This window comes from Phasianus colchicus, chromosome 29 (assembly GCF_987193195.1).
Source record: "Phasianus colchicus chromosome 29, bPhaCol1.hap1.1, whole genome shotgun sequence".
NCBI classification, from domain to species: Eukaryota; Metazoa; Chordata; class Aves; order Galliformes; family Phasianidae; genus Phasianus; species Phasianus colchicus.
In genome coordinates, this window is record NC_143464.1 from 1,679,524 (window position 1) to 1,706,617 (window position 27,094).

General features: G+C 51.3%; 3 protein-coding genes and 2 long non-coding RNA genes across 6 annotated transcripts; 3 read left to right on the top strand and 2 right to left on the bottom strand.

The window, feature by feature from the left end:
* The first annotated feature begins 1,389 nt into the window (after window positions 1-1,389).
* On the top strand, window positions 1,390-2,682 carry LOC149914510 (uncharacterized). Its single transcript, XR_016460389.1, has 3 exons — window positions 1,390-1,828; window positions 2,013-2,123; window positions 2,317-2,682. It is a non-coding gene; the product is annotated as an uncharacterized LOC149914510 (long non-coding RNA).
* Window positions 2,683-3,495: 813 nt separating this feature from the next.
* LOC149914511 (uncharacterized) lies at window positions 3,496-9,175 on the top strand. Of its 2 annotated transcripts, none has more exons than XR_016460388.1 (3): window positions 3,496-3,693; window positions 4,717-4,892; window positions 4,982-9,175. It is a non-coding gene; the product is annotated as an uncharacterized LOC149914511 (long non-coding RNA). The 2 variants fall into 2 exon arrangements; XR_016460387.1 differs by having other exon boundaries at window positions 4,717-4,853.
* A 1,060-nt stretch (window positions 9,176-10,235) lies between these two features.
* On the bottom strand, window positions 10,236-11,192 carry LOC116241727 (olfactory receptor 14C36-like). The gene has a single exon (XM_031612265.2). The coding sequence runs from the start codon at window positions 11,190-11,192 to the stop codon at window positions 10,236-10,238; it is 957 nt and encodes a 318-aa protein (XP_031468125.2).
* Window positions 11,193-17,455: 6,263 nt separating this feature from the next.
* LOC116234978 (olfactory receptor 14J1-like) lies at window positions 17,456-18,418 on the top strand. Its single transcript, XM_031602831.2, has one exon. It carries the CDS (start codon window positions 17,456-17,458, stop codon window positions 18,416-18,418), a length of 963 nt encoding a protein of 320 aa, XP_031458691.2.
* A 4,551-nt stretch (window positions 18,419-22,969) lies between these two features.
* Window positions 22,970-23,926, bottom strand: LOC149914512 (olfactory receptor 14J1-like). The gene has a single exon (XM_090126394.1). It carries the CDS (start codon window positions 23,924-23,926, stop codon window positions 22,970-22,972), a length of 957 nt encoding a protein of 318 aa, XP_089982520.1.
* Between the last annotated feature and the right edge of the window lie 3,168 nt (window positions 23,927-27,094).

Consider the following 27,094-nt stretch of genomic DNA (forward strand, 5'->3'; position numbering starts at 1 on the left):
ACACCTATGGGGCAGGATGGGGCAGCACAAAGGGCCGTGTCCCAGGGCTGCCCCCACCGACCCCATCCCACCCCTCCAAAATCCCTTCTCCCTCTCAGTCAGCACTGCCTGGGAACATAAAAATGGGGAATGGTTGGGGTGGGATTCTGGGAGAGCTGGGGCAGCTCAGCCTGCAGAAGAGGAGGCTCGGTGGATCCCGGGCACGGCCATCAGTCCCTGCAGGGAGGTGCAGAGAGGACAGAGCCGGGCTGCACCCAGCAGTGCCCAGCAGCAGGACCGGAGGCTCGCACTGCAGCACAGCAGGTTTCCCTGTATGTCACCACTGAGCCCCCAGCTTGGGTCAGCGCCGCTGAATATTTTTGCCAGTGATCGCAATGCAGGAGATGAGTGCATCTTCGTGAAATCCACAAGGCATCCTAAGGCATGAGGTGCTTCTGGCACTCCTGAGGCTTCTAAGGGACAGCAGGGAAAACCGGAGGGCTGAGGACAGTAGGTGGGGGCTCTTGAAGGGACTTTGAGGTGCCATGGGTTCAGAATTGCGTTTTTTCCTCATGTTTCACACAGAAGGTGGCAGTTTGGCTCAGCACCTCGAGGTGGCAGCAGGACCCCCAGCAACGGAAGCGTCCGCTGCCCAGAGCCCCGTGTGTGGCTGTGGGAAAGATGGAGGGTGGGATAAACGTAGAACATGCACAGGAGGTTATCAGATCAAACACAAAGTTGGCACCAAGCTTCCCCCAGCAGCTCTTTGCAGGCAGCTCAGTCATCGTGTTTCATTCTCTCCTCACTCGGTCCAAAAGCATTATCCTCATCTGCCAGCAGGTGTTACCCCCGACCTCGTCACTGGGCAGTGCTTCAGCAGCACCAAGTTGCCTCTGTGGCCCTCATTCACCTCACTGCGTTAGCACTCAAATGTTATTCTCATTAAACTACAGTCTTTCTTTCCTCCTCCAAATAAAATATTTGTCAGACTAGAGAAATAGAAGGCTGAATCTGGGACACCCACAGTCTGCAAAATAGTCTGGCACGAGGAAACAATGCTGAAGGCCGAGAGAGGTCTGTGCCAAGGAGCGCATCTGCAAGACAAAAGGGAAATATCACCCTGCAGCCTTCTCCTTTAAAGCAGAAGGGAACACCTTGGGTAGACAGAGCACACTTCATATGCCCAAAATCCAGCACGTCAGGCTGGCAAGAGAGGATTCTGAACTGCCATCCTTTACGCTTCCCTCCACAGTGGGGTCTGTCACACAGAGCTGGGTAGGAACTTACTGGGGCCCGGAGCCACAGCCAGGCAGAGCAGCACCAGCCCTGGGCTGTGCAGCCACAGTTACAGCCACAGAGGCCGACAGCAGTCCTGGGGCCTGAAGCCACAGCCAGAGGCCAGCACCGGCCCTGGGGCATACAGATGTGCATTCCTAGTGCTGCTGCTGGTTCCCTGGGACTCCACTGACCACCACGAGGCCGTATTGGTCTTTCCTGGTTTCTATTGGGCTGCACAAAGTCATCCTCGCTTCTCCGTTACTTTACTGCACATAACCCCATTGGGTGACCCCAGTGTTTATTTCCCAAAAGCTGGATCTGGGAGGCGTCCGTTTCCTTCCCTTGTGATGAAGGCACAGAAGCCATGCGGGCACTCGCTGAGGTCACAGTGGTTGCTGGGCTGGGAGCGTTTGTGCCACAGCTGGTGAGCAGAGCTGGTGCTCTGGTGAGCGTGCTGCACGCAGACTGAGCTGTGAGCCTTCCTTGGAGCAGATCACCTGTGAGAGCCCATCAGAAGCACCGCTGCGGCGTGTGTGTGAGCTGGGCACAGCTCCGGCTGAGCAGGGACCAGGTGAGCTGGGTTTGGTGCCGGCTGCTTGCCGGGAGCTGTCAGGGCAGGAAGGCTGGGCTGGGGAGGAGTTCCCAGCTCCAGCAGTGCCCCTCAGCACGGCTGTTTCCAGGGGAAATGGGTTCTTGCTGTGATTCCGTCCCACGTTTTGGTGAAGATGATGAAATGTCATTCCTCCCCTGGTCAGTTGCTGCCGGACCCCCACCTTCATGTCAGACCCTGACAAGGAAGGAGAGCACAGACATCGTAGAGTTCAAGTCGTGCCTTGCTGCCCTACGGATGGCTGGGTGCAGAGCTGGTGAGGAGATGGAGAAGAGCACTTGCTGACACCAGCCATGCAGTCAGACACAAGCTGGAGCTAGGGTTGGGCAGCTCTTGCAGCCAGCTGATTTGCAGACATTGCCCTCCTCAAGAGACTGAATTGCGTGGCAGAAGAAAGGTGGGAAAATGCTTCTTCCTCATGATTTGTCACTTGTTGGTGCTTTCTGCAGGATTCCTGTCCAAACGGAGAGTCTGGGGATCGAGGCAGTCTGAGGAAGAGTGAAGCCAGCTCTTTCCAAGAGCGGGGGAAGTTCCTGCGGAGAGAGCCCTCGGAACTTCAGTTTCCTCTGACACTTCACCGGTCATGTCTCAGCGAGGAGAGGACTGCTATTCCTATTTCTGCCTTGTGAGTGGAAAGGTATGGCTGGGTGTCTTTTGCTTGGTATTTCTTCTTTTTTTCTCATTTTAAGGGACGGGATGGAGCAGGAGGAGCCCTTCTGCTCTTTTGTGACCTCAATAAGTGGTTGGATTCTGCGCTCACTGGGCTAATGATGTGCACATGGCTCAGGCTGTATTTTCCCTTAGTGATAATTAACATCTCAGCCAAGTCTGTACACCCAGAGCAGGATTTTCCAGCTGGCGGCCGCTCACGAGTGCTGTCCCCCAGGGCTGGGGACTGGGGCCACTCCTACTGAACACCTTTATCAATGACCTTGAGCAGGGCACTGAGCACACCCTCAGTGCGTTCACAGACGGCACCGAGTTCAGAGGGAGCGCTGCTCTGCCAACCTGAGCCGTTCTGTGCTTCTAAGCTTCCACGCTCGCTGCCATATCCATTCCAAGTCCATCCCGTATGCAGAGCCCAGCCCATATATATCCCATTTCCCGAGATCCCATCCCGTATCCATCCCATATCCATATTCCCGCACCCCACATCCCAATGCCACATCCAACATCCCAACTGCACATTCCAACCTCACATCCAACATCCCAACTCCATATCCCAAACCCATGTCCTATATCCCCCATCCCAACCCCATATCTTATAGCCCACATCCCAATCCCAATTCCAAATCTCATTCCCCATCCCTCATCCCAACCCCATCTCACACCTGTCAATCCCAATCCCTCATCCCAAATCCCGATCCCAATCCCAATCCCATCCCCTACAGCAATAAGGAACACTCCGCGCCCCGCCCCCATCGAAGCTCCGTCCCGCCCCCGGGCTCTCATTGGTCAGGGGCAGTTCCGGCTTGTCGCAGCATCTCATTGGTCAAGTGCAGCTCTGTCCCGCCCCCGAGCTCTCATTGGTCAGGGGCAGTTCCGGCTCATTCGTGCCTGTCATTGGTCAGCGGCAGCGCCGCCGGCTCCGATTGGCTGAGGCGCCGCGCGCGGGAACGGCCGTCGGCTGCCGGCTCTCCCCTCGGACGGCGCCGGTCCCACAGCCGCTGCGCGCCGGAGCTGTCCGGGCAGCACCGAGACGGAACCGCGGCACGACGGGAGCGGTGCTGAGGACAGCGGCGCCGGAGGTGCGCGGGAGAACGGCTCCGGGCCGGGGCCGGGGAGAGGAGCCGGCAGCGCTGCTCGCGGTGCCCCCCGGGGCTGAGGTGGGCTGTGGGTGCAGGGGGCGGTGGGGGAGATCCGGGGGGATGTGGGAGTTTAGGGGCTGTGGGGATATTGGGGGGTATTGGGGGATGTGGGGTACTGTGGGGCTACAGGGGGGCATGGAGTAATGTGGGGATATTGGGGGCTGCGGGGGGTCTGTAGGGGTGGATATGGGGGGATATTGGGGGCTGTGAGGAAACAGGAAGTTCTGAGCAGAATGTAGGGGTGATGGGGGCTGTCAGGGGCTCTGGGGGATATGGGGTATAGAAAGCTGTGGGGGACTATAGAAGGGGTATAAGAGGATATGGAACAAGAGGGGCTGTGGGGGTGATATGGGGAACTGTGGGGGGGGGATCGATATGGGGCTGTGGGTGGCTATAAGGGGTGGGGGGGCTGTAGGGAGGGTTTTAGGGCTATGTGGGCTCTATAGGGGGCTGTTGGGATCTCAGGGGGCTATCGGGGCGAAATGGGGCTGTAAGGGGCTATACAATTCTATTGGGGAGGTACAGGGGGTTGTGGAGGGATATAGGGAGATATGGGGCAATAGGGGGGGTGTTATAGGGGGATATAGAATTATAAGGGGTGTTATAGAGGGATATAGGGTTATAAGGGTTTGTGGTGGGCTGTGAGAGGGTTTGGGGTGATAGGAGGCAGGGGGCTATAGAGAGGGATGTTGTGCTATGAGGGGTTGTGAGGGAGGCTGTGGGGAGGATATAGGGTGGCAGTGGGAGGCTATTGGTGGGTATAGGGAGAATGGGGCTGTAGGGATTATATGGGGGATATGGATTTCAAAGGGGCTGTGTGGGGCCATAGGGTGATACGGGGCTATAGGGTGGGCCATAAGGGGATGTGGGGCTAAAAGGCTGTCCCTACCTTTGCCCCCCTACCTTTGCCCCCTCCCTTTCCCCCTTCCATAGCAGGGTGGGTGAAATGCTGGTCATGAAACTTAAATCAGAATTGAAGTTGTATTGGAATAGAATATGATTATTTTGTGGTCTTAAATCTGAAACGTGTTTTCTCCTTAGATGCAGGTATTGTTTAATAAGGACTTTGGAGAAGGTTTCAGTATGAAGTCTCCTGATAAGGAAGAAAGAGGAATGTTTTGGAGGACTTAATCACGAGTGGAGCTGCTGCTGACCCTCCACTTGCAACCAGCAAGCAGGTGAGGATGTTGTGCATCTCAGCCTTTCCTCGCTGCAAGGTACCAGCGATTCAGTCTGTGCTGTGCGGTGATTTTCCACCAGCACTTCTGCTTGTATGTGAGCATCCGCTGACGTCTGATGGCTTTAGGCTGGGCAGACACGGGAAGCACTGCCTGCAGCAGCAGCAGCTGAGCTCTGTGCGCCAGAGGAAGGAATGCGGCGTCTGGAGGAGCAGGAGGAGGAGAGCCTGCGTGACTCTGCGTGTTCTGCAGGGCCGTTCCTCACAGACTGCCACTGACAGACGTTGGGGCACCAACAAGATCCCTGTAGGCACCTCACAGCCCCCCACAGAGCCCCATAGCCCTTTCAGGACCTCCTCAGACCTGGTACTCCTCCCCCATAGCTGCCTGGAAACATCCCAGACCTCCACAGTCCCCAGCAGCACCCCATGTCCCTTACTGGACTCCCACTGAGCCCCCTTATTTCCTCCCTCTGTCCTCCCTTGCCACCTCCAGGACCTCCCTGGGATCTCCCCCACAATCCCTGACGCAGGACCCAGGTCACCATTCCAGGAATCCCGTAGCCCACCTGGGGCCCCTCCTCACCTCCGTGTCCTCCCAGATCCCATACAATTGCACAATAATGGGTCAGGGCTGCCTGCTGCAGGAGAGGAATTTGGAGCTGGAGAAGGGGTAGGGTACAGATGTGGGTAACAGTGACGTGTGGGGCATTAGAGATATGGGGGCCCAGGAACATGGGAGGATATGGGGATCTGGGCCACAGGCTGCAGGAGCAGAGTGCTGCACAGCAGAAGGCAACGTGTGAGGTAAAGGTGGGACTTGTGGGCATGGGGACATGGGGTGGCATGGGGACGTAGTGGGTCTGGGGGCACGTGGGGAGAGGTTTGGGGTCAGAATGGGGGATGTGGGCCATGTTGGAGTGCATGTATTGATTTCTTCCTGAGAGGGGACTGGGGTTCCCTGTGGCCCAAAGGTGTAGCCCTGATCCATAACCCCACATGACCCCATAACCCCATAGAACTCGGCGTGACCCCAAGGCTCCACGTGACCCATAGCCCTATGAGCACCATCAGCCCATATGAGGCTGTGGACAGTGATGGGTCAGTTCTTGGGTTGTTCAGGCGGTACTGGAGGGTGTCTGTGGGGCTGCTGTAGAACAGCAGTCTCTATCTGCCCCGACCCTCATCTTGCCCACATCTTGGGGGGCAAGATGGGGGTCAAAAGGGCAATGGGGGGCTATGGAGGGGGTCCCATGATCAGAGCAGATTCCCCACCAGCTGCGTGTGAGGGAACATCAGCCCCACTGAGCTGTGGGTGTGTCCCATAGCTGCCCCATAGCAGCCCCAGAGCCAACCTAGAGCAGCCCCAGAACAGCCCCATCACTGCCCACGGCCCGTGGCCAGCAGCAGTTCCACCGCAGCGGTGTGTTGGGTAAAGGCAGCTCCTAGGTGTGGCTCTGCCCCATAGCTGCCCCAGAGGGCCCCTATAGCCCTCCCATAGGCATCCTTTAACTGCCCCACAACCCTGTACGACTTACCCACATCCCAGCAGATCCCCCCAAGTGCCTTTGGGATGTGCAAGAAACGCTCTCATCTGATGTTCCATTAGGCACAGTTCTCGGTGCAGCAGCAAAGCTCATTTCTTATTGCTCAGATGATTTCCAGCAGCACACAGGTGACACACAGCCATGCTGACCACGGCAGGGTGCAGCTTCTTGTTGCAGAGTCCCGTAGCGGTGGGTGACCGTGCAAAAGGGGAATCCCACCACTGATGTTCTCCATCCTTCTCCTTCTGCACCACCATGCATTATTCCTTCCTCCTCGTGCTGCGCTGCCATCAGAGTTCTTTGTCCATTCCTGCTCCAACAGCCCCAATCTGGGATACCTTTTTTTTGTAAGGAGTTCTGCTGTTTGTTCTGCAGCTGACTTGGATTTCTTCTCCCACTGTCTTGTGAAGGAGTTGATTTGCTTCAGTCCATCCCAGCTCCATTCCTGGTTCAAGTCTCCCTCATTGCCACGCAGCACTGCAGCAGCCAAGCTCCAGTGCCTTCCCCAGTCTCAGTGGGATCAGTTTCTTCTGTTCTCGTCCACTTAGAGGAACAGAAGCTACCAACCCACCAACCTTTGTGACAGGTATTTCCCTCCAAAGCATTCCTGTCCTTCTTGTGGCCCCTTTGTCCAGTTCCCAGCTCTCCAAACTGAGACGTATGGCTGCAACCCGCCCCATGTCTTCCTTGGGGCAGCTCTGGGGCAGCCCCACTCTGAGGAAGGAGGAGATGCCTTTTCCCCACACACAGCTGGTTCTATGGCCACATGGGGTGAGGACACGGGGTCGTGGGTCACATGAGGGTCCTGGATGGTCACAGAGTTATGGGGTTACGTCGGGTTATGGGGTGGCTCAGTGTTATGGGGTCAGATGAGATTGTGGATCACAGTGATGGGGTCATATGGGATGGTAGGGGCATTTGGGGTGACATGGGGTTATGGGCCACATGGGGTTATATAGTCAAGGTGAGGTGGAGGCAAGGATCCCAGAGTTCTGGGGCCACATGTCAGGGGTTGCAGCGTGATGGGGGCAGGCAGGGTCAGGGAGTCACAGTGTGGTGTGGGGGGTATGGTTCACACAGGGCTCTGGGTCACGTGCAGCCATGGGGTCACACACATACAGGGTTACGTGGTCCTCTTGGGTTCTGGCTCATGTGGGGTTATGGCTCAGGGCCCCACCTTTGGGTCCAGGGCCCCCCTGTACAGTCTCACAAAAAAAGAAATGCGCTCCAACACTGCCCCACATCCCCCCTTTTTACCCAAAAATGCTCCCCACATCCCCCCGTTCCCCTCATGTCCCCATACAACCCCATACCCCCGTGTCCTACCTGCAGCCAACATCCTGCCTACTTGAGAGCAGCATTCTGCCCCTGCAGGCTGTGTTTTCATATCCAGCCCATGTCCCTGTATCCCCCATAGCACCCCACAGAGCCCCAGATCTCCTCAAGGACTTTCTCAGACCCAGTACACCTCCCCCAAATTCTGCCTGGTACCTCACAGAGCCCCACAGTCCCCAGCAGCACCCCATGTCCCCCACTGGGCTCAACCCCCCTATTTCCTCCCTCACACCGTCCTTACCCCTTCCAGCTCCCCCCAGGGATCTCACAGCCCCCCACAGTCCCGGACAGGACCCCCATCACCGTCCCAGGCCCCCCATAGCCCACCTGGGGCTCTGGTGCTGAACCCGGCGTCCTCGGGGAGCTGTGCCGCAGTGCTGCGCCCTGAGCCCTTGTGCAGTGCTGCAGATCCCAGGGCAGTGGGCGCTGCTCTGCATGTCCCCGCCCGGCCCAGGAACGCCACCCCTGCGCTGTCTGTGAAAGTCTTGTCTTGGCTCCTGGCACATCTTCCATCTGCAGAGCACATGAGGAGTGTCCCTCAGACTGCGGCTCCGGGTTAACCCCGCAGCGTCCAAACGAGGAATCCCGCAGCAACCCGCATCTCGGGATGGGGCTGCAGCTGTGCCCCAGTGCCTTCATTACAGGTGTCCTTGCACACGCGCGTGCGTTTGCACACGGGGTGTGTGCGGGTGTGTGGATACACGTGCGTGTGCATGCACAGGGGTGCAGCAGCTCTGCCTCAGTGCCTCGTGGGCCCGCAGGAGGCACGTGGCTGTGGAGGTGGCTGGGAGCGCACTGCTGGCTGCAGAGCTGCTGGGCGGTGACAGTTTGAAGGGTGAGCGGGGAAGGGGGCCCCTGCCATAGCATCACAGAATCACTCAGGCTGGAAAAGACCTTCAAGATCATCGAGTCCAACCTAACCATCCTAGCCTAACTCTAACATCCCTCAGCTACATCACGTCCCTGAGCACCACATCCAAACTGTTTTTAAACACATCCAGGGATGGTGACTCTAAGACTCCACCATTCCTGCTCTTCCCTGAAGAGCCAAGTACCAAAGTTTAGGGTTAGGGGAGGAGTTGAAGGTGAGGAGGGCAGAGCACAAGAGCAGGGTCTGTGGGTGTTGGGTGTTCAGGATAGGGATTAGGGGTTAGAACTCACCATTTGGGGGCAGAGATTAAGCAAAAGTTTAGTGAGAGGGCATGGTGTTCTGCTGAATTTTTCAGAACACTGGGTACAGGTAAGCATTACGGATAGGTGTTTTGTTTTGGGCTGCAGGGAAGGCTAGAGTTAAATACAATATTTTAATGCTACCAATTAAAGCTTGGTTTTAGCATGAGTGGGAGAGTGGGAATCTGTGCAGTCCGTTCCTTGGGAATGTTCTTGGCAGCAACAAATAAGAAGCCCAGAGCCTTCAGGCACTGCCATGAGGAGATCTCCATTAACAATGGACTTGCTGTGGTGGAAACTGTGTGACAGAAGTGCCCACTGTGTGTCCTTGCTTGTGTTTGCAGCCACGCAGCAGCACTGTCACCAAGCCACAGGAGCTGCAAGGCTAAGGGGCTATGGGGCTGAGTTTCAGCTCAACACACCACCACCACACCACTGAATTCTGTCTCTCATGCAACCCTGAGCCTTTTCTTGAAAAGTTTCTGTCTCACCTCTGTTGGCTGTTCCATTCCTGAGATGGAAGTGGCACCTGACTCAGGAAGGAGAAGGACACAGAGCTCTGCAGGAGGACCTGCACCACCTGCCCAGCAGCTCTGTGCTACCCCACAGTTGCACTTCCTATCTACAAATTCATGCTCCAGAATGTCTCCTGAGAGTCCTGGGCAAACTTTCCTGGGCTCTCATGTGTGCTTCAGCTACCCTTGGTCATCGTGGAGGCAGTGCCCACCTCTGTGTGGCAAATGGAAAGAAGACTGAAGGGAGACTTTAGGGAAAAGTTTAAGCCTCTGAGATGAAAACCCATATCCAAGAAATTTTCTTACACAAGGTCTCACAGGGACTGAGGAAGAGGGGATCTGACAACCAGCGTGCAAACCAGGTGCTGCTGCTGGCCTGTCAGAGGCACTGACAGATGTGAGCCTGAAAGCACAGACCCCAGCCAGGCGCCAAGGGATGGCCCGTCAGCTATTGCAGGCTGCAGTCACCGCACAGTTTGATTAACAGCTGTATGCTTCGTGCTGGATTATGGGGTGCTGAGAACAGCTGACCCTGAAAGCTCCATAAATGTCCCACAGTAAGGAAGACAGACAAAGTCATTGCATTCCCGTTGTTTGGATAAGCTTCACGGAGATCCTGTTTTATAATGTACCCTGTGACTGGGCAACACTGCACAGGTACAAACAGAGTAGTAATTGATGTGGATAATGACATTTAAATGAAAAACATTAGAACACATAAAACACGGAATAAAACATTCAATAAATTACACTTAGAAAAGTAATACGTAAACCAAGTAAGACAGTTTGATTCTGTCAAAAACTGTATTAAAACTCTTAGATAGAAAAAGGTGGGCAGTTCACTGCTTTCGAAACACATTTGGTCATCAGTTTCCGAAGAGCATCTTTGAGCTCCTGGTTCCTCATGCTGTAGATGAGGGGGTTCACTGCTGGAGGCACCACCGAGTACAAAAATGACACCACCAGGTCCAGGGATGGGGAGGAAAGTGATGGGGGTTTCAGGTGGGTAAACATCACGGTGCTGAGAAATAGGGAGAGCACGGCCAGGTGAGGGAGGCACGTGGAGAAGGCTTTGTGCCGTCCCTGCTCAGAGGGCATCCTCAGCACGGCCCTGAAGATCTGCACATAGGACACAACAATGAATACAAAGCACCCAAAAAACACAAGGATACCAACCACAATAAGCACAACTTCCCTGAGGTAGGCATCTGAGCAGGAGAGCTTGAGGATGTGGGGGATTTCACAGAAGAACTGATCCACAGCATTGCCTTGGCAAAAAGGCAGAGAAAATGTGCTGGCAGTGTGCAGCAAAGCATTGAGAACCCCAGTGCCCCAGGCAGCTGCTGCCATGGTGGCACAAGCTCTGCTGTCCATCAAGGTCCCGTAGTGCAGGGGCTTGCAGATGGCAACGTAGCGGTCATAGGACATGATGGTGAGAATGAAATACTCTGCGGAAAACAAAAACAACAAAAAAAAGACCTGCACAGCACATCCAGCATAGGAGATGTGCCTGGTGTCCCAGAGGGCATTGGCCATGGCTTTGGGGAGAGTGGTGGAGATGCAGCTCAGGTCGAGGAGGGCGAGGTTGAGGAGGAAGAAGTACATGGGGGTGTGCAGGCGGTGGTGGCAGGCTACGGCTGTGCTGATGAGGCCGTTGCCCAGGAGGGCAGCCAGGTAGATGCCCAGCAAGAGCCAGAAGTGCAGGAGCTGCAGCTGCCGCGTGTCTGCCAACGCCAGCAGGAGGAACTCGCTGATGGAGCTGCTGTTGGGCATCTGCAGTTCCTGGGCATGGAGTCCTGTGCGGAGTGCAGAAAATAATGACAGAAGTCAAAATAAATTGCAGAGACCCTCCTCCTGCTATACTATAGAAGTTTTTAGTTCTCTATGGAAAATGTTAATTTAACTCCATATCTTGAATTTATTTTCATGAGCTTTACCATACCTTAAGAAGTAGCAACTTAAGGAGCTCAGAGTTTCCTCTGATTTCCTAATCATATCTCAGCTTCCTCGGTATTTTCCTTCTATGAGCAGTTTTTATGTCTCCTATCTTTATCCTGTCTGCGCTCAGAGTGCCCATCCCAACCTCTGTGCACTTAAATTTCTGTGAGAGAAAGCTGCCTCTTTTCAGGATAAGTTCATTATTCATGATTGCAGAAAATGATGGTAATTTCAGCTGGTGCTCTCTTTAGGGAGAGGAGGAGCTGATAACACTTGAGGAGATTGTTCATATAACAGCAGATTGTGAATGGTACAATTCAGGCTTCTCAGAGATGTGTTCATATTTCACATCTCCTTTCAGAATTCTGCCTCCAACTCATTCCCCTTACCTAAGAACAGGTATTGGAAAATCCCTGCCTTGTCTCTTCTCTTGCAAAGGGCCCGTGGAAACACCCAATGGTGCAGTGTATCTGTGATCCCCCTGCCCCAGGCAGCAGCAGAAGGCCCCAGCCCTGCCGGGGGGCTCCTTCCCCCCACACATCTCCCCGCAGCGCCCTGGGCAGCTCCCCGGGCAGGCTGAGTGCTGAGTGCTGAGTGCTGAGTGCTGAGTGCTGAGTGCTGAGCCTGGCAGGCGGCAGAGTCACAGCCTGCAGTGAGACTTACCTTGTCAAAGGCTGTGAGCAGTGCTCCTGCAGTGAACTCAACACCTGCTCAAACCATACATATCCTATAAGCTCTCTGCCCTTTCTCTCCTCTCCTCCTGTCACCTGCAGGCTGTGCTGTGCAGAAGAGCTGCTCCTGGGCACAGCTGTCTCTCTGCAGCGCTGCCCACTTGTAGGAGCTCCCTGAGTCTGAGTTCTGTTGTGATTGACTGCTTGTTCAGACTGAGCCCCTCTCACATCCCACATCCTGGCATGAGACACACTGCCCACATGGGACTTGGGCCTCACGGCATCCTTGCACCCCATGCAGAGTCTGGCAGCTGCTGTGCCCTGGTCTTCGATTTGACATCAGACAAACCTCCATCCCACTGCCCCAGGAAGGACCCTGAGCCAGCAGGAGGGAGGGACACGATCTCCCTGCCAAGGCTCTGGGCATCAGGCCTTGGCCTTTCTGCTTCAGAAGACAAAGGAGGCTTTGCTCAGCATCACAGCCACCATCCCAGTGCCTTGGTCTGCCTGCAATCATGGCTTCCAATTATCTGCTCTAACAAGTCCCTGGGGAAGCTGGCTTGTGAATGGCCCTCAGTGGGGCCCATTAATACTCCAAGAAACTTCACTGTTCCTTCTGACTTTGTCTTCTTGGGCACTTTGTGCAATCTTCTCTGTGCACTGGAGGTTGATGGACTCAGCAGCAAATGCCCCCTGGGGCCCATTACAACCTGAAGAGCCCTCCTGTGCCTTGTGCCTTCCTGTCATCTTCTTCAGGTGTTCAGAACTTGTACAGCAAACTGGACTGGTGTCTGGATACATCTAAAATTGGAAGAGAACAACAGGCATTAATGAAGTCTATTTATTTATTTATTTATAGTTGAGTTTAAACAAGAAGTTGCAGCAGCACTTGGCAATTGATATTGACCCAGGATGTTCCCTAATGAGATTTGTTCTGTCACTGTATGGACAAATGTCCTCCTCTGCTACCCCTCTCCATTTCTATTCACATTGGCTCCGTGGGACTTCCATCACTTTTCCTCCCATCACACTTCTCCTCTGCAGTCCCCAACTCAGTGTTAAAACTCCTTTGCACCAAATCCAACTGGCTTTTTCAAAGAATAAGCTGCACATGGATAATGAAAGATTTCTCTCTTTTTTTTTTTTTTTTTTTCCAACAAACAGTTGTAAACATGATGCAATTGAATGAACAATGGCATGCCTTGTCCAAGCCACATCTAATGAGGTTTGTCTTTCACAGAGAATAGTTGTACAAAAAATGAGTTAGGCAGAGAGAGGAAGGGATAGATATAATCACAGTTAAGGAGCAGATCAAAGAGTCCATCGGAGTTTGGACAGATGGAGCAAGTTCCAGAAATCTTCCTAAAGGTGACAGATCAGCCAGATAGTTTGGAGGTATCAGAGTGAACAAAGATCAAGGGATGGGAAATCTGGAGAGCAATGTCCAGATGGCCTGCTGAAAACATGCCCTGAACCATGGTCATGATTTAGGAGAGCTGGAGACACCTGGAGAATGAGGGACATCAAATACGCAGCAGGGTAGAGCAGTGGTGGACACTGGGCATTGGTCACAGGGCACTGGCACTGGCACCACTGTCTGTGTCCCTGTACGTGAAGGCATCTGTGTCCTGCAAACACAGTTCTGGAATACACTGTATTTAAGAAAAAATAAAAACATAGAAGACCAGAGATCTTCTCAAAGACTTGTGTTTCCAACGTCAAAAGAGAGAGGACTCCTGAGGATACTACAAGTGAGAATTTTGTTAACTTATTTTCACTGATTTCTATCTTAGTCTTCAATCCTTTTTTTTCAATTTTACTGACATTAATGAACATCTTTAAGGCTTACAGCTTAGAAAGAAGATCCATTTGTGTCTTGCACGGCGCCTGTTGCTCCCCAGAATTTCCCTGCCCAGAGCTGTCCGTGACATCTCTCAGTCTTTGTATAAATGGAGTTACACTGTGGTAATGAGCTTTTTTCTTCTTTCCCAGTTGTTGTTTTAGATGGTCCCATGCAGCACAGGACTCATCATGCCCTTCATGCCCTTCATGCCCTTCATGCCAGGTACCCTGCCCCATTCTACTGTTGGTACACACTGGCCACAGTGTTCCTTGAGCTGCCTATGTATTTCTACAAATCTTTATTGTGTTTGATATGCCTGGGCAGATTGAGCTGTGTTTGAACTTTGGCCTTCTTAAACACATCTCAGCAGGTACAGCAGTGCAGACACTCTGCACTGCTCCCAGCTGACCACTTCTTGTTTACACTTCCTACATGCTTTCTTTCTGTACTGTACACCACAGACTTGAAGAAGAAGCCAAAGTGTGCTCTCCTGAAGTCCAAAGATGTGAGTTTGTCCTTTTCCCTCCCCTCAGACTCCTCAGCTCCACCATCCCATGGCCACTGCAGACCAGGTTCTCTTTGACCATCACATTCCCCATGGGTCCTTGCTGCTGGTGAGTATGAGATCTAGCAAAGCACCTCTCCTCTTCCGATCCTCTATGTCTTGGTCAAGAAGCTGCCGGCTGTGCTCTCCAGAGATTTTCTGGATGGTGCATGCCCTGCTGTGCTGTCCCTGCAGCAGATACTGCAGTGAAAAAGGCCCCCACCGGGGATAAGGGCCTGACAACATGAGGCTCCCATCTGTCTGCAGAGGGCACCTTCCACTTGCTCTTCCTGATCAGGAAGCCAGGAACAGACACCATAGGTCTCCTCTGTTTGCCATTTCAATTTGCTCTGACCTGGCTGCTCTGCCATCCCCAGGAAGAGCTCAGTGCACTCTCACAGAGAGCAGTCGCCCTTCCTTGTCTCCTCATCCATCCATCGTAAAGACTCTGTATCCCCTGGTGCTACAGTCCAGTTGTGGAAGCCATTTAACCATGTCCCTGTGGTCCAAACAAGAGCAACTCTACCAGCATTTCTAGCTCAGCATGTGTTGCTGTTCTCATTAGTGTAAAAACACATAAGACAACAAACCTACCCAGGATGGATCATTGGATTTAGTGCATCTATGTTATTTTTGTTCAGAAGGTGGCACACATGCGTTAGACCCATTGTAAGGCTCAGAGCTGTCCAAGCAGCACGGACTCTGCTAGGGCATGGCTTTCCTGAAGGCCCTGAGTTGCATTTGCAGCTGCATGTGAGTTTGCTGGACAACTAAGGAAATCAGCACAACACTAGGCTGCTTCTGATGCCATTCACATGGGTTTTCATCAGTTGAGGAATAAAGATGCATATTAGCTTTGCAGTGCCTTGTGATACAGAATGTGCAGCAGAAGGAGAACAAAGATCTCGCTCTTCTTTTGGGAGCCCAGCCATTTGGTCAGCTGCAAAATTCTCCATGCTCCATGGAGACGGGTGAAAAAGACATTTTGAGATGCCATAAATACAGGAAGTTTGTTCTCATTCAGGATTGCCACAAGTATTCCTAATCTTTCTCTGGTCTCATCTAGGGATGAGATGCCTGCACTGCTTCAGCTGGATCGCTGCCCTGCCCAGGAGAAGTCCACCCCTCCCTGTCCAGGTCTGTGTGCCCTTTTTGTTTTAGCAAACACCCTCTGGCAGGACTAACCATATGTATGCAATTGGTCACTGTCCAGTGGACATTTGGTGGTTAATGCAGCAGATTTCAGAGTACAATCATGATGCTGTTGTTTTTCAGGAGCTGTTGGCCACAGAGACCCAGGATCATCTCCGGGGGGATCAGTGGATAAAAATGAAATCCTCCGCTGCTGAGCTGTTCTGAGCTCCTGGGACACAGGGAGCTCCTACAAGTGGGCAGTGCTGCAGAGACACAGCTCTGACTAAGAGCAGCTCCCGTGTACTGTGCATCAGTACTAGGGGCACATTCTGCAGGTGACATGAAGATGGAAGAGAAAGGAGAGAGGGATTACAGGATATAAGGGGTGTGAGCGGGCTGCAACCTCACTGCAGGAACATTGCTTTCAGCCACTGACAAGGTAAGTCTCTCACTATAGGTAATGCAAACACTTTTCCAAGAGGGATCACCAAATCTGGCACATCCCAGTGCAGATCAGGCTGCATACACTCTGTGTTTCTTTATCATGGAATAAGAGCTGTTCCAGCTGAGGGCTTCCCTGCTGCAGCATCAGAGCACAGCTCTGAGGGCACATCAAGAGAGAACCCTTAAGTGCATTTTACCTCTCTGCTTTCCTTCAATGTATATATTCTTTCAATATAGCCATGGGAGTTCTCTTAAGTTCCCTTTTTCACTTGAAAAAATAAACATGCACTTAGACAGTGCCCTGCAAACAGGGTGGGTTATGGACAGCAAATAGGAATGCAGAGCGTTTGGGCTGGTGTCTGCATGCTCAGTCAGGGAAATGACAGGAAAACACCCCTCAGGATGAAAATCTGCAGACCACAGAGATATGATCAGGGAATTACCCCCTTCAGTGCAGGGACCTTCCTCTGAGCAAGCTCCCACCTAGAAAAGCCTCTGCCCACATGACATGGGGTCCGATGCGTGAACCAGCTCTTGTGCAGGCAGAGCTCCAGCAGAGCAGAGCAGCATCTCCCCAGGCACGTGTCCATCACCCGCTGCAGTGCACAGGGGCTGAGAGCCACTGCCTGGGGCTCTGGGCAATGCAGTCTGTGAGGCTGGGAAGGAGCTGGCTTTCCCTTAATGAGATGCCATCATTAGGACACATCTCGCTGAGGTGTCCTTCAGAGCCGTGAGCTGACCTTCAGGATGCAAATATTTCTCCTAGTCATGAAATCAAAGTGCAGGGAAGAAGCAGAGAGATGCAATATGCAAATGCTGTGGGGTTGGTGATATCAGTGTTAGGGGTCATTTGCAAATGTGTGGTGATGAGGCACTGCTGAAGTACATTGAGAGAGGGTGAATACACAGTGATGGGCAGAGGACTCCTGTTTTCTGAACTGGGTCTGACTTCAGAACTTTATGGGAATGCAATCGTCTTGCATCTGCTAAGTAGTCAAGCTCAGAGCAATTGGAAAGAAAGCCAGTCAGCTCCCCTTACCCTGCACTAAGCAGCAGTGAATCCCTTTGCCTCTTAAGTCTTACAGCTGTTCAGACTTCAGCAAACACTCCTTGGCCATGGTGAGCAGGATGAGAATTTGTAGGAAAAAGCGATCCCTAGAACTTCTATTTTTGACCTACATATTTTTGGCATTAAGGTTCAGATGCAGACCAGCACTTTTGCATTAGTAGTGATTTTATCTGATACATACTGAAACAAAAATCTTCCCACACACGATCACCACGTTCCTATGTAAGGGACAAGTCTGCTTCATTGAGATAAAAAGTACAGAGTCCCTCATGGCAAACACAAACTCATGAAATGTAGATCACATCAGGGAGCTGAATGAACACAGCCCACATAGAAAGACTTGTCCTTGACTTTTTTCCTCCTTGAACAGGTCCTGGTGCCCAGAAGTACCAGATGCCCAACAGCAGCTCCATCAGCGAGTTCCTCCTGCTGGCGTTGGCAGACACGCGGCAGCTGCAGCTCCTGCACTTCTGGCTCTTGCTGGGCATCTACCTGGCTGCCCTCCTGGGCAACGGCCTCATCAGCACAGCCGTAGCCTGCCACCACCGCCTGCACACCCCCATGTACTTCTTCCTCCTCAACCTCGCCCTCCTCGACCTGGGCTGCATCTCCACCACTCTCCCCAAAGCCATGGCCAATGCCCTCTGGGACACCAGGCACATCTCCTACTCAGGATGTGCTGTGCAGGTCTTTTTCTTTCTGTTCTTCATCTCATCAGAGTATTGCACTCTCACCATCATGTCCTATGACCGCTACGTTGCCATCTGCAAGCCCCTGCACTACGGGACCTTGATGGACAGCAGAGCTTGTGCCACCATGGCAGCAGCTGCCTGGGGCACTGGGGTTCTCTATTCCCTGCTGCACACTGCCAATACATTTTCCCTGCCTCTCTGCCAAGGCAATGCCATCAATCAGTTCTTCTGTGAAATTGCCCAGATCCTCAAGCTCTCCTGCCCTGGTTCTTACCTCAGAGAAGTTGGGCTTATCATATTTAGTGCCTTAATCTTTCTTGCTTGTTTTGTTTTCGTTGTGCTGTCCTATGTGCAGATCTTCAGGGCCGTGCTGAGGATGCCCTCTGAGCAGGGACGGCTCAAAGCCTTCTCCACGTGCCTCCCTCACCTGGCCGTGCTCTCCCTCTTTGTCAGCACTGGTACCTTTGCTTATGTGAAGCCTCCTTCCCTATCCTCCCCATCCCTGGATCTGACTGTAGCACTTCTGTACTCAGTGGTGCCGCCAACACTGAACCCTCTCATCTACAGTGTTAGAAACAAGGAGCTCATGTGTTCAGTTAGGAAAGTCATTTCACAAATGTGTTTGAGCTGTGATAAGTTCATTCTCTGTTCTTGCAGTCTTTAGAGTCACTTGCTTTTATTGTTCTCTGTGATAAATGATTTTATTCATCCGAGTTCCACTGAGAAGTGATTCTGACTTGTTTATATTTCCATCTGTATAAATATGTATCTCAATGTAGATCGGTGCTAACTTAGCATCTGCTTATTAAAACAGGATATCCACATTGCACTGCCTGAAGTTTGCCCAAAGGTTTTGGAGAGGCCTTGAAGAGGGGAATTAAGAGCTGAGCAATCACCAACTGCATTGATTTTAACAAGAGTGTGTGCTTGATTCTGCATCTCAGACAGGGCAACCCTGACTTTGTGTATGGACTGTGGACAGAGGTCTGAGGAGCAGCTGTGGGAAAGGGATCTGGGGGTTCTGGTTGATGTCAAGTTGAGCATGAACCAGCAGTTTGCCCTGACAGCCAGAGGATTGAACCGTCCTCTGGGGTGCATCAGGGCCAGCACTGCTGACCGTTGGGTGACGGAAGGAATTGTCCTGCTCTGCTCTGTGCTGGTACAGCCTCACCTCAAACACTGGGTGCAGTTTGGGTGCCACAATTTAAGAAGGACATCAAGCTATTGGAGAGCATCTCTATGAGAGCTCTGAAAATGGTACGTGTCCAGAAGAATCTACAGCTTCCTACCAGGAACCATGATAGTCAGTGGAACAGTGGCTCGGTGTGTTCCAGGGTGCTCAGATAAGTCCGCAGTCTGAGGAAACGTCAGGTTCCTTTCATTTTTCCTTCACTAAGGAATTGAGAACCTTCTAGGGACTCTTAGAAGACTGTCCTTGAGAAGAACAGCAACTGAGGCATGGCAGTGGGGCAGGTGACAGTCTTGGTGCTGTCCTTCAGGGCCCCCCACACCTGGAGCTGAAGTGACAAAAGCAGCTGCAACAGAAGAGCTTGTTGATGGAGGGGGTGTGTTTCAGCACAGGGGAAGAGGCTGGGATAATGCTCAGACCCTGTCATGGTTATCTCTAGATCTGTCTGTGTCCATGACAGTGGGACGGCAAGCCCACAGGTCCACTGGCCCAAAAAAGGGGGAGGAGAATGGGGAGAGGGAACAAAGGGGGAAAGAAAACAAACAAACAAACAGACAAACAAACAAACCAAAAAAAAAAAAAAACCAGCAGCAACAGCCTGTGGAGGAGAATTAATTTACTAATTGTAATAGTAGAAATACAAGTTAATTGGGATTGAAGCTAAGAAATCAAATAAATGGGTTTCTGAAAACTGAGGTTCTTACTCTGACCTGCCAGGGAGAAAACAGAGAAAGTCTCATGACTTCCAGTCAGTTTTCTCTTTCCTTCTGATTGGAAAATGGAAACAGAACAGCAAAGATTTCTGGGATCTGCAGTACATTTCTTCTCTTCACAGACTCTCAGTGCAGTTCATGATGTGACGATGTGCAATACCAACACCAAAAATCATAAAACCACTGAAACACCACACAGATTGGTGTCATCTGCAAACTGGATGTGAGTGCGCTCAATCTCACTGCTGATGTCACTGAAGATGATCTTAAAGACTATTGGTCCCTATTCCGTTCCATGAGGCACATCACTTGTCACTGATCTCCATCCAGACACTGAGCCACTGACCACCACCCTCTGGTTTCAGTCCTGCAGTCAGTTCTTCATCCAGCAAACAGTCCACCCATCAAATCGTTATCTTGCCAATTTGGAGAGAAGGGTGTTATGAAGTACCTTGACAAAGGCCTCACTCAAGTGCACATAGATGACATCAGGGGCTCCTCCTTTGTCCGCTGATGTGGTGACACCATCATAGAAAGCCACCAGGTTGGTCAAGCAGGACTTGAACCATTGGTTGAATGTTATTTGAAATATTTAATTTGAAAAGCTTTCTTTGATCTGATCAGGTCCTGAGCCCAAAGGAAGGCGATGAGTAGGTATGTTGCAGTGAGGTCACTTGTGCAAACAGAACGCATCATTTTGTAGCAAGCATGTTTCTGAAATGGTGTTTGAGAGGTTATTTCTTTCTCTGGAGGTGACAGAGCAGCAGCAGGAACATGGCTGGCAAAGGGTCTTGGAAGACATTAATTCCGTAGTAGCCAATAGGACAGCCTTTAATGCAGGGCTGAGGTCTGTACCTTTAGGAATGCAGCTAATGGTCATTCCCATGTCTCTGGTAAGCCAGCAGAAGGCACCAGGTTGGCAGGTGGATTGAGAGGTCCCTTCTGCCTGAGAAGCTGATTGCCTGCGTGCAGGAAGAGGCCTTGGGTGTAGGTTTTCATGTCCCCTGCACATTAGCACGTGATGGGTGCAGAACTTGGGCATGTCTACCTGAAAGGTCAGCATTAGGCATGTGACTTGAAAGATCATGGTGAGATTTCCTCTGTGTGGTCTCCTGGCAGGCCAAAAGAAGGCTGATGTGTTGGTACACTGCCCTGCCTGGAGGGCAGATTCTGAAATGATGGCACTTTCGGTCTACCTGGACTGGTGGAAGACATTTGATACTGCCTTGTATGACACCCTTCTCTCTAGATGGTAGAGGCGTGAACTGATGGATTGGCCACCCGATGGATAAAGAGTTGGCTGGATGCTCATGGCCAGAGGTGACAGAAGTCATAGAATCACAGAAGCATAGAATGTTTCTAATGTAAATCTTGACTCTTTCAAAACCACAAGGTCAACAGCTCAAGGGCTGTGTGAAGACAGCAGTACAGCGGTACACCTCAGGGGTCTGCAAGTGGGACTGGTGCTATTTCACCTCTTTGTTGCTGACTGGGACAGTGCTGTTGAGTGCACCTTCAGCAAGTTTGTGGGTGACACCACTTTCTGTCATGAGATCAACCCAATAAAGAGAAGAGATGCCATCCAGAGGCTACAGAGATGGGTCTGTACAAAACTGATGAAGATCAGCAAGGCCATGTGCAAGGATATTCAGACGGGCCAGGGCAGTCCCAAGCACAAATGCAAGCAGAGTGGAGAATGCACTTAGAGCAGTCCTGAGGAGGAAACACTTTGGGTGTTAGCTGATGAAAAACTCAACTGGCAATGTGCACTTACATGCCAGAAAACCAACCATATCCTGGGCTGCACCCAATGGAGTGTAGCTAGGAGGTCAAGGGAGGCGATTCTTCCCCTCTATTCCACTCTTGGGAGACTCCAGCCAGAGTACAGCATTTGGATCAAGGGCCACAAACAACAGGGCATGTATCTGCTGGAGCAAGTTTGGAGGAGGGTAGCAAGGATGACCAGAGGGCTGGAATGTGTCTGATCTGTGCAAAGAGAGGCTCAGAGAGTTGGGGTCATTGAGCCTGGAGAAGAGACGTCTCTGTGGAGACTATCTGGCTGTTTTTCACAGCACAAGTCTCTACAAGGAAGTTAGGGAGGGAATTTTTATCAGGAATGAGGTGATGGCACAAGGGGTAGCAGCTTAAATCAAAGCAGAGTAGATTTAAATTGGATTTTCAGAAGAAATTCTTTCCCAGGAGAATGGTAACAAACTTGAGAGGTTGCCCAGACAAGCTGTGACAGTCCTATCCTTGGAGGAGTTAAGTCAGCTTGGAGATTGGGCAAGAGAAAACTGTCCCTGCCCCTGGTAGGAGGATTGGAACTAAATGATTTTTATTGTCCCTTCCAACCTAAACTGTTCTGTGATTCAATGATTCTTCAATTCCCTGGTGGTGGGAAACAGCAGGAAAGAGAAAAACTGGGGAAAACTGCAGCTTGGATGGTGGAGACTGGGCATGAGGAAAAGGCTGCCCGGAGAGATTGTGAAGGCTCCTCCAATAGAGATATTCACACCCATCTGGACACCTGTCTGTGCAACATATTGTAGAGTACTTGCTCTAGCAGAAGGGTTGGACTCAATGATCTCTTCCTACACCTTTGATTCCATGAAGGTGTGAAATGTCACTCAAGGTGACAGAAGTCATAGAATCACAGAAGCATAGAATGTTTCTAATGTAAATCTTGACTCTTTCAATTAAAAACTGTTCCCCCTTCTCCTATCACTATCTGTCCATGTAAAATGTCGATTCCCTCTTGTTTCTAAGCTCTCTTTGGATATTGCAATGCTGCAATGTGTTCTCCTTGGAGCTTTTTCTTTTCCAGTCAGAACGAGACCAGCTCCCTCAGCCTCTCTTCATAGGAGAGGTTTCCAGCCCTCTGATCATCCTTGTGGCTTTCCTCTGAACCTGCTCCAAAAGCTCTACGTCATACTCCAGATGCGGCCTTCTGAGGGCTGAGTAAAAAAGGACAATGCCCTCCCTTGCTCTGATGACCACCTCTCTGCTGATGCAGCCCAGGGTACAGTTAGCCTCTCAGGCTGCAAGTGCACACTGCTGGCTCCTGTTAAAGTTTTCATCCACCGGGACCCCTAAGACCTTCCCTTCATATGGGCCCCAGGAGACAAAGAGCAGTGTGATGCCTCATAGAAGTGGAAGGAATCCAAACACGAGTTTAGGAACATGAAATCCACTGACAGTAAATACAGACACATATGTATCTGAAGAGCAAAGGAAAATGTATCTATTAATGAAAATAAACACATAAAATAAACAGAAGCGAACATCAAATAGTGTTATTGTAGAGAAGACAGAATCACATGTAGAGACAGATGAGAAGTTTATCCCTGCTGAAATGTGACCATGACATCATTTTCCTCACTGCATCCCTAAGCTCCTGGTTCCTCATGCTGTAGATGAGGGGGTTCAGTGTTGGAGGCACCACTGAGTACAGAACTGCCACTGTCAGATCCAGGGATGGGGAGGAAAGGGAGGGCCTTAGATTGGCAAAAAAGCCAGTGGTGACAAAGAGGGAGACCACGGCCAGATGAGGGAGGCACGTGGAGAAGGCTTTGTGCCGTCCCTGCTCAGAGGGCATCCTCAGCACGGCCCTGAAGATCTGCACATAGGACAGCACAACGAAAACAAAACATCCAAATAAGACAAGGACACTACACATAATAAGTCCAACTTCCCTGAGGTAGGAGTGTGAGCAGGAGAGCTTGAGGATCTGGGGGACTTCACAGAAGAACTGATCCACAGCATTGCCTTGGCAGAGAGGCAGGGAAAATGTATTGGCAGTGTGCAGCAGAGCATTGAGAACACCACTGCCCCAGGCAGCTGCTGCCATGGTGGCACAAGCTCTGCTGTCCATCAGGGTCCCGTAGTGCAGGGGCTTGCAGATGGCAACGTAGCGGTCATAGGACATGATGGTGAGAATGCAATACTCTGCAGAAAACAAAAAGAAAAAGAAAAAGACTTGTGCAGCACATCCTGTGTAACTGATGTGTCTGGTGTCCCAGAGGGCATTGGCCATGGCTTTGGGCAGAGTGGTGGAGATGCAGCCCAGGTCGAGGAGGGCGAGGTTGAGGAGGAAGAAGTACATGGGGGTGTGCAGGCGGTGGTGGCAGGCTACGGCTGTGCTGATGAGGCCGTTGCCCAGGAGGGCAGCCAGGTAGATGCCCAGCAAGAGCCAGAAGTGCAGGAGCTGCAGCTGCCGCGTGTCTGCCAACGCCAGCAGGAGGAACTCGCTGATGGAGCTGCTGTTGGGCATCTGCAGTTGCTGGGCAGGGAGTCCTGTTCACAGAGCAGAAAATAGTTACGAGTCAAGATCATTCACAGACACTCCTCTGCTACACTATAGAAGTATTTTCTTTCTCTATGGAAAATGTTCATTTAACTCTTTAACTTGAATTTATTTTCACGAGCTTCACCATCCCTTAAGAAGGAGAAGCTTAAGGAGCTCTAATTTTCCTCTCACTTACTAATCATATCCCAGCCTCCTGGATATTTTCCTTCTATGAGCAATTTCCATGTCTCATATCTTTATCCTGTCTGCTCTCGGAGTGCCCATCCCTACCTCTGTGGCCTTAAACTTCTCTTAGAGAAAGCTGCCTGTCTGCAGGATAAGTGCTTAACCTGTCTGCAGGATAAGTGCATTATTCATCTCTGTGGAAAACAATGACAATTTCAGCTGGTGCTGTCCTTTGAAAGACGAGAGTTTGAAAGCACTTTAGGAGATTGTTCGCATAACAGCAGACTGAGAAACGTACAATTCAGGATTGTCAGAGATGTGTTCATATTTCACAGTTCCTTTTAGTTTTCTTCCTCCAACTTTTTCCTCATCCCTAAGAACAAGAAATGAAAAATTCCTGCCTTGTCACTCCACTCGCAAAGTGCTCTTAGAAACACTCTGGGGTGCAGTGTATCTGCAATCCCCCAGCCCCAGGCAGCAGCTGTGGCAGCAGAAGGCCCCTGCCCTGCCCTGCCCTGCCGGGGGGCTCCTTCCCCCCACACATCTCCCCGCAGTGCCCTGGGAAGTTCCCCAGGCAGGCTGAGTGCTGAGTGCTGAGTGCTGAGTGCTGAGCCTGGCAGGCGGCAGAGTCCCTGGCCCGGCACACAGCCCCTGGGGCACAGCAGGGACCTGCTCTGCAGGACAGCCCTGGGCACCCGGCTGCAGCCCCGGCTGCACAGCCTGCAGCCATCCTGGGACACGCAGCCCTCAGGGCTGTGCTCTGATGCTGCAGCACAGAAGCCCTCAGCTGGAGTTGATGGATAAAGAAACACTGAGTGTTTACATCCTGACCTGAAATGGGATGCCCCAAATTTTTTGATTCCAGCAATAAAAACTGATACATTGCCTGCAATGAGAAACTTACCTTGTCAATGGCTGTGAGCAATGCTTCTTCCATGAGCTCACAGCCCAACGTGCCACACTGCCTGTTAGTTCTCTTCCTTCTTTCCTCTCCCTGTCTCTTGCAGATCATGCCCACAGACCTGCTGCATGGGGCACAGGAGCTGCTCCTGGGCACAGCTCTCTCTGCAGTGCTGCCACTTCTATAAGCTCCCTGTGTCCCAGGAGTCCAGCACAGCTCAGCAGCCGAGGATGTGATTTCATTCTCTCCATGACCCTCCTGAGCTGACAGCTCCTGCAAGGCAGCAGGGTCATCACAGCTGAACGTATTTCAAAGTCAGCTCAGTTAATCAGGATGTCCACTGTTTTCCAGAAGCACCGTTATTTGTACTAAAAGAAGTTTGACCAAGGGAGAAGCAAATGCCAAATCTGGGAATCCTCCATTCATGATCTGTAAGTGCAGATTCTGTAATAACATTACAGAATCACAGAATTGCTTAGGTTGGAGGGGACTTGAAAGATCACCTAGTTCCAAGCCCCCAACCATGGGCAAGGGCTGTCAATCACAAGATCAAGCTGCCCAGGATTGCATCAATCCTGACCTTGAATGCTTCCAGGGATGGGACACAAAACTTCTATGGGCAACCTGTGCCATATATTCTGAGCAGAAAATTTCTCCCTAACAGATAAACTAAATCTCCACTTTTTTATTTAATGTCCTTGCCCTTTGTCCTGTTATATCAGACCATCACAACCTAAGCCTAAAATTAGGCAACTCATCAGCTGATAGAAAACCTGGGGCTGAAATTGGATCGGTTCCTCACAGAACCATGGGGGCTGGGAGTCCCCTTAGCTGAGTTCAGGTGTGCACAGTGAGGTGTCTGTGTGTGAGCCCCTCATCTGAATCCTTGCTCTGTATTCAACAGGGACTGCACTGCTCACACACACACACTCAGGGATGACCAAGGTGCCTGGGGTGATCCTAGCTGTGTGCTCGTGCTTGTAAACTGTGGTGGAAAATCTGTGAGACAGACAGCTCCTTCCTGAGCATCAGCTGAGGGCCAGAAGGGAGGTATTCGTGGCCATCCTAAATGCCACCACAGCCCTGTGCTTGGGGCACCCACTGTGCCTTTTGCACCTGTCCCCATGGAGCATGTTGTGTCATTCTGCTGCCCAAATGGATGAGCTCAGAACACAAGAGCCAGATCTTCCTCTCTGCTCCATCTGTGGCATAGTCTGGAGTTCAAGGCATTACAAAGCTATGACACATCTTCAGTCTTTCACTGATGACACCTTATTAGTTTGCTCTGGGCTCTCACTTGAATGGCATCAGAAGAAGTCTGGGGTTATGCCAGTTCCCAGTTGACAGGAAGCTGGCAAACATTGTTCCAGTTTTAAAGAAAAGTAAGAAAGAAGACCCCAGCAATTATGGACCTGTCTGTCTCACTGTCTCTCAGTGTGTTAAAGTGATGGAGAAAATAATGCTGGGAGTTATTGAAAAACACCTGAAGAGGATGAATTAAGAATTCTGTCATTGGTCACAGGCAATGCTTGCTAGTGAGGGGAAGGTCCTGTTTAACTTAACGTCCTTTTGTGAAGTGCTCACCCATCTGGTTGACCAAGGGAAGCCAGCTGCTTTCAGTGGAGCTTTTGATACTCTTTCTCATAGAATTTGTGGCATCCTCTGGAGTTCAAGGTGTTACAAAGCTATATGACACATCTACATTCTTTCACTGACGACACCTTATTAGTTTGCTCTGGGCTCTCATTTGAGAGGCATCAGATGAAGTCTAGGGTCATGCAAGTACCCAGTTGACAGGAAGATGTCAATCGTTGTTCCAGTTTTAAATAAGAACAAGAAAGATTATCTAGGCCATTACAGAGCTGTCGGTCTCATTTCTATGCCTGGTATAATTATGCAAAAAAAGATGCTGGTATTTACTGAGAAACACCTCAGTAGAATAATTCTGTCACTGGTCACAGCCCACACAAGTTCATGAGTGAAGTTCCCGTTAAACTTAGTGTCCTTTTATGACAAAATCACACATCTGGTTGACCAAGGTAAAACAGCTGATGTTATCCTTGACG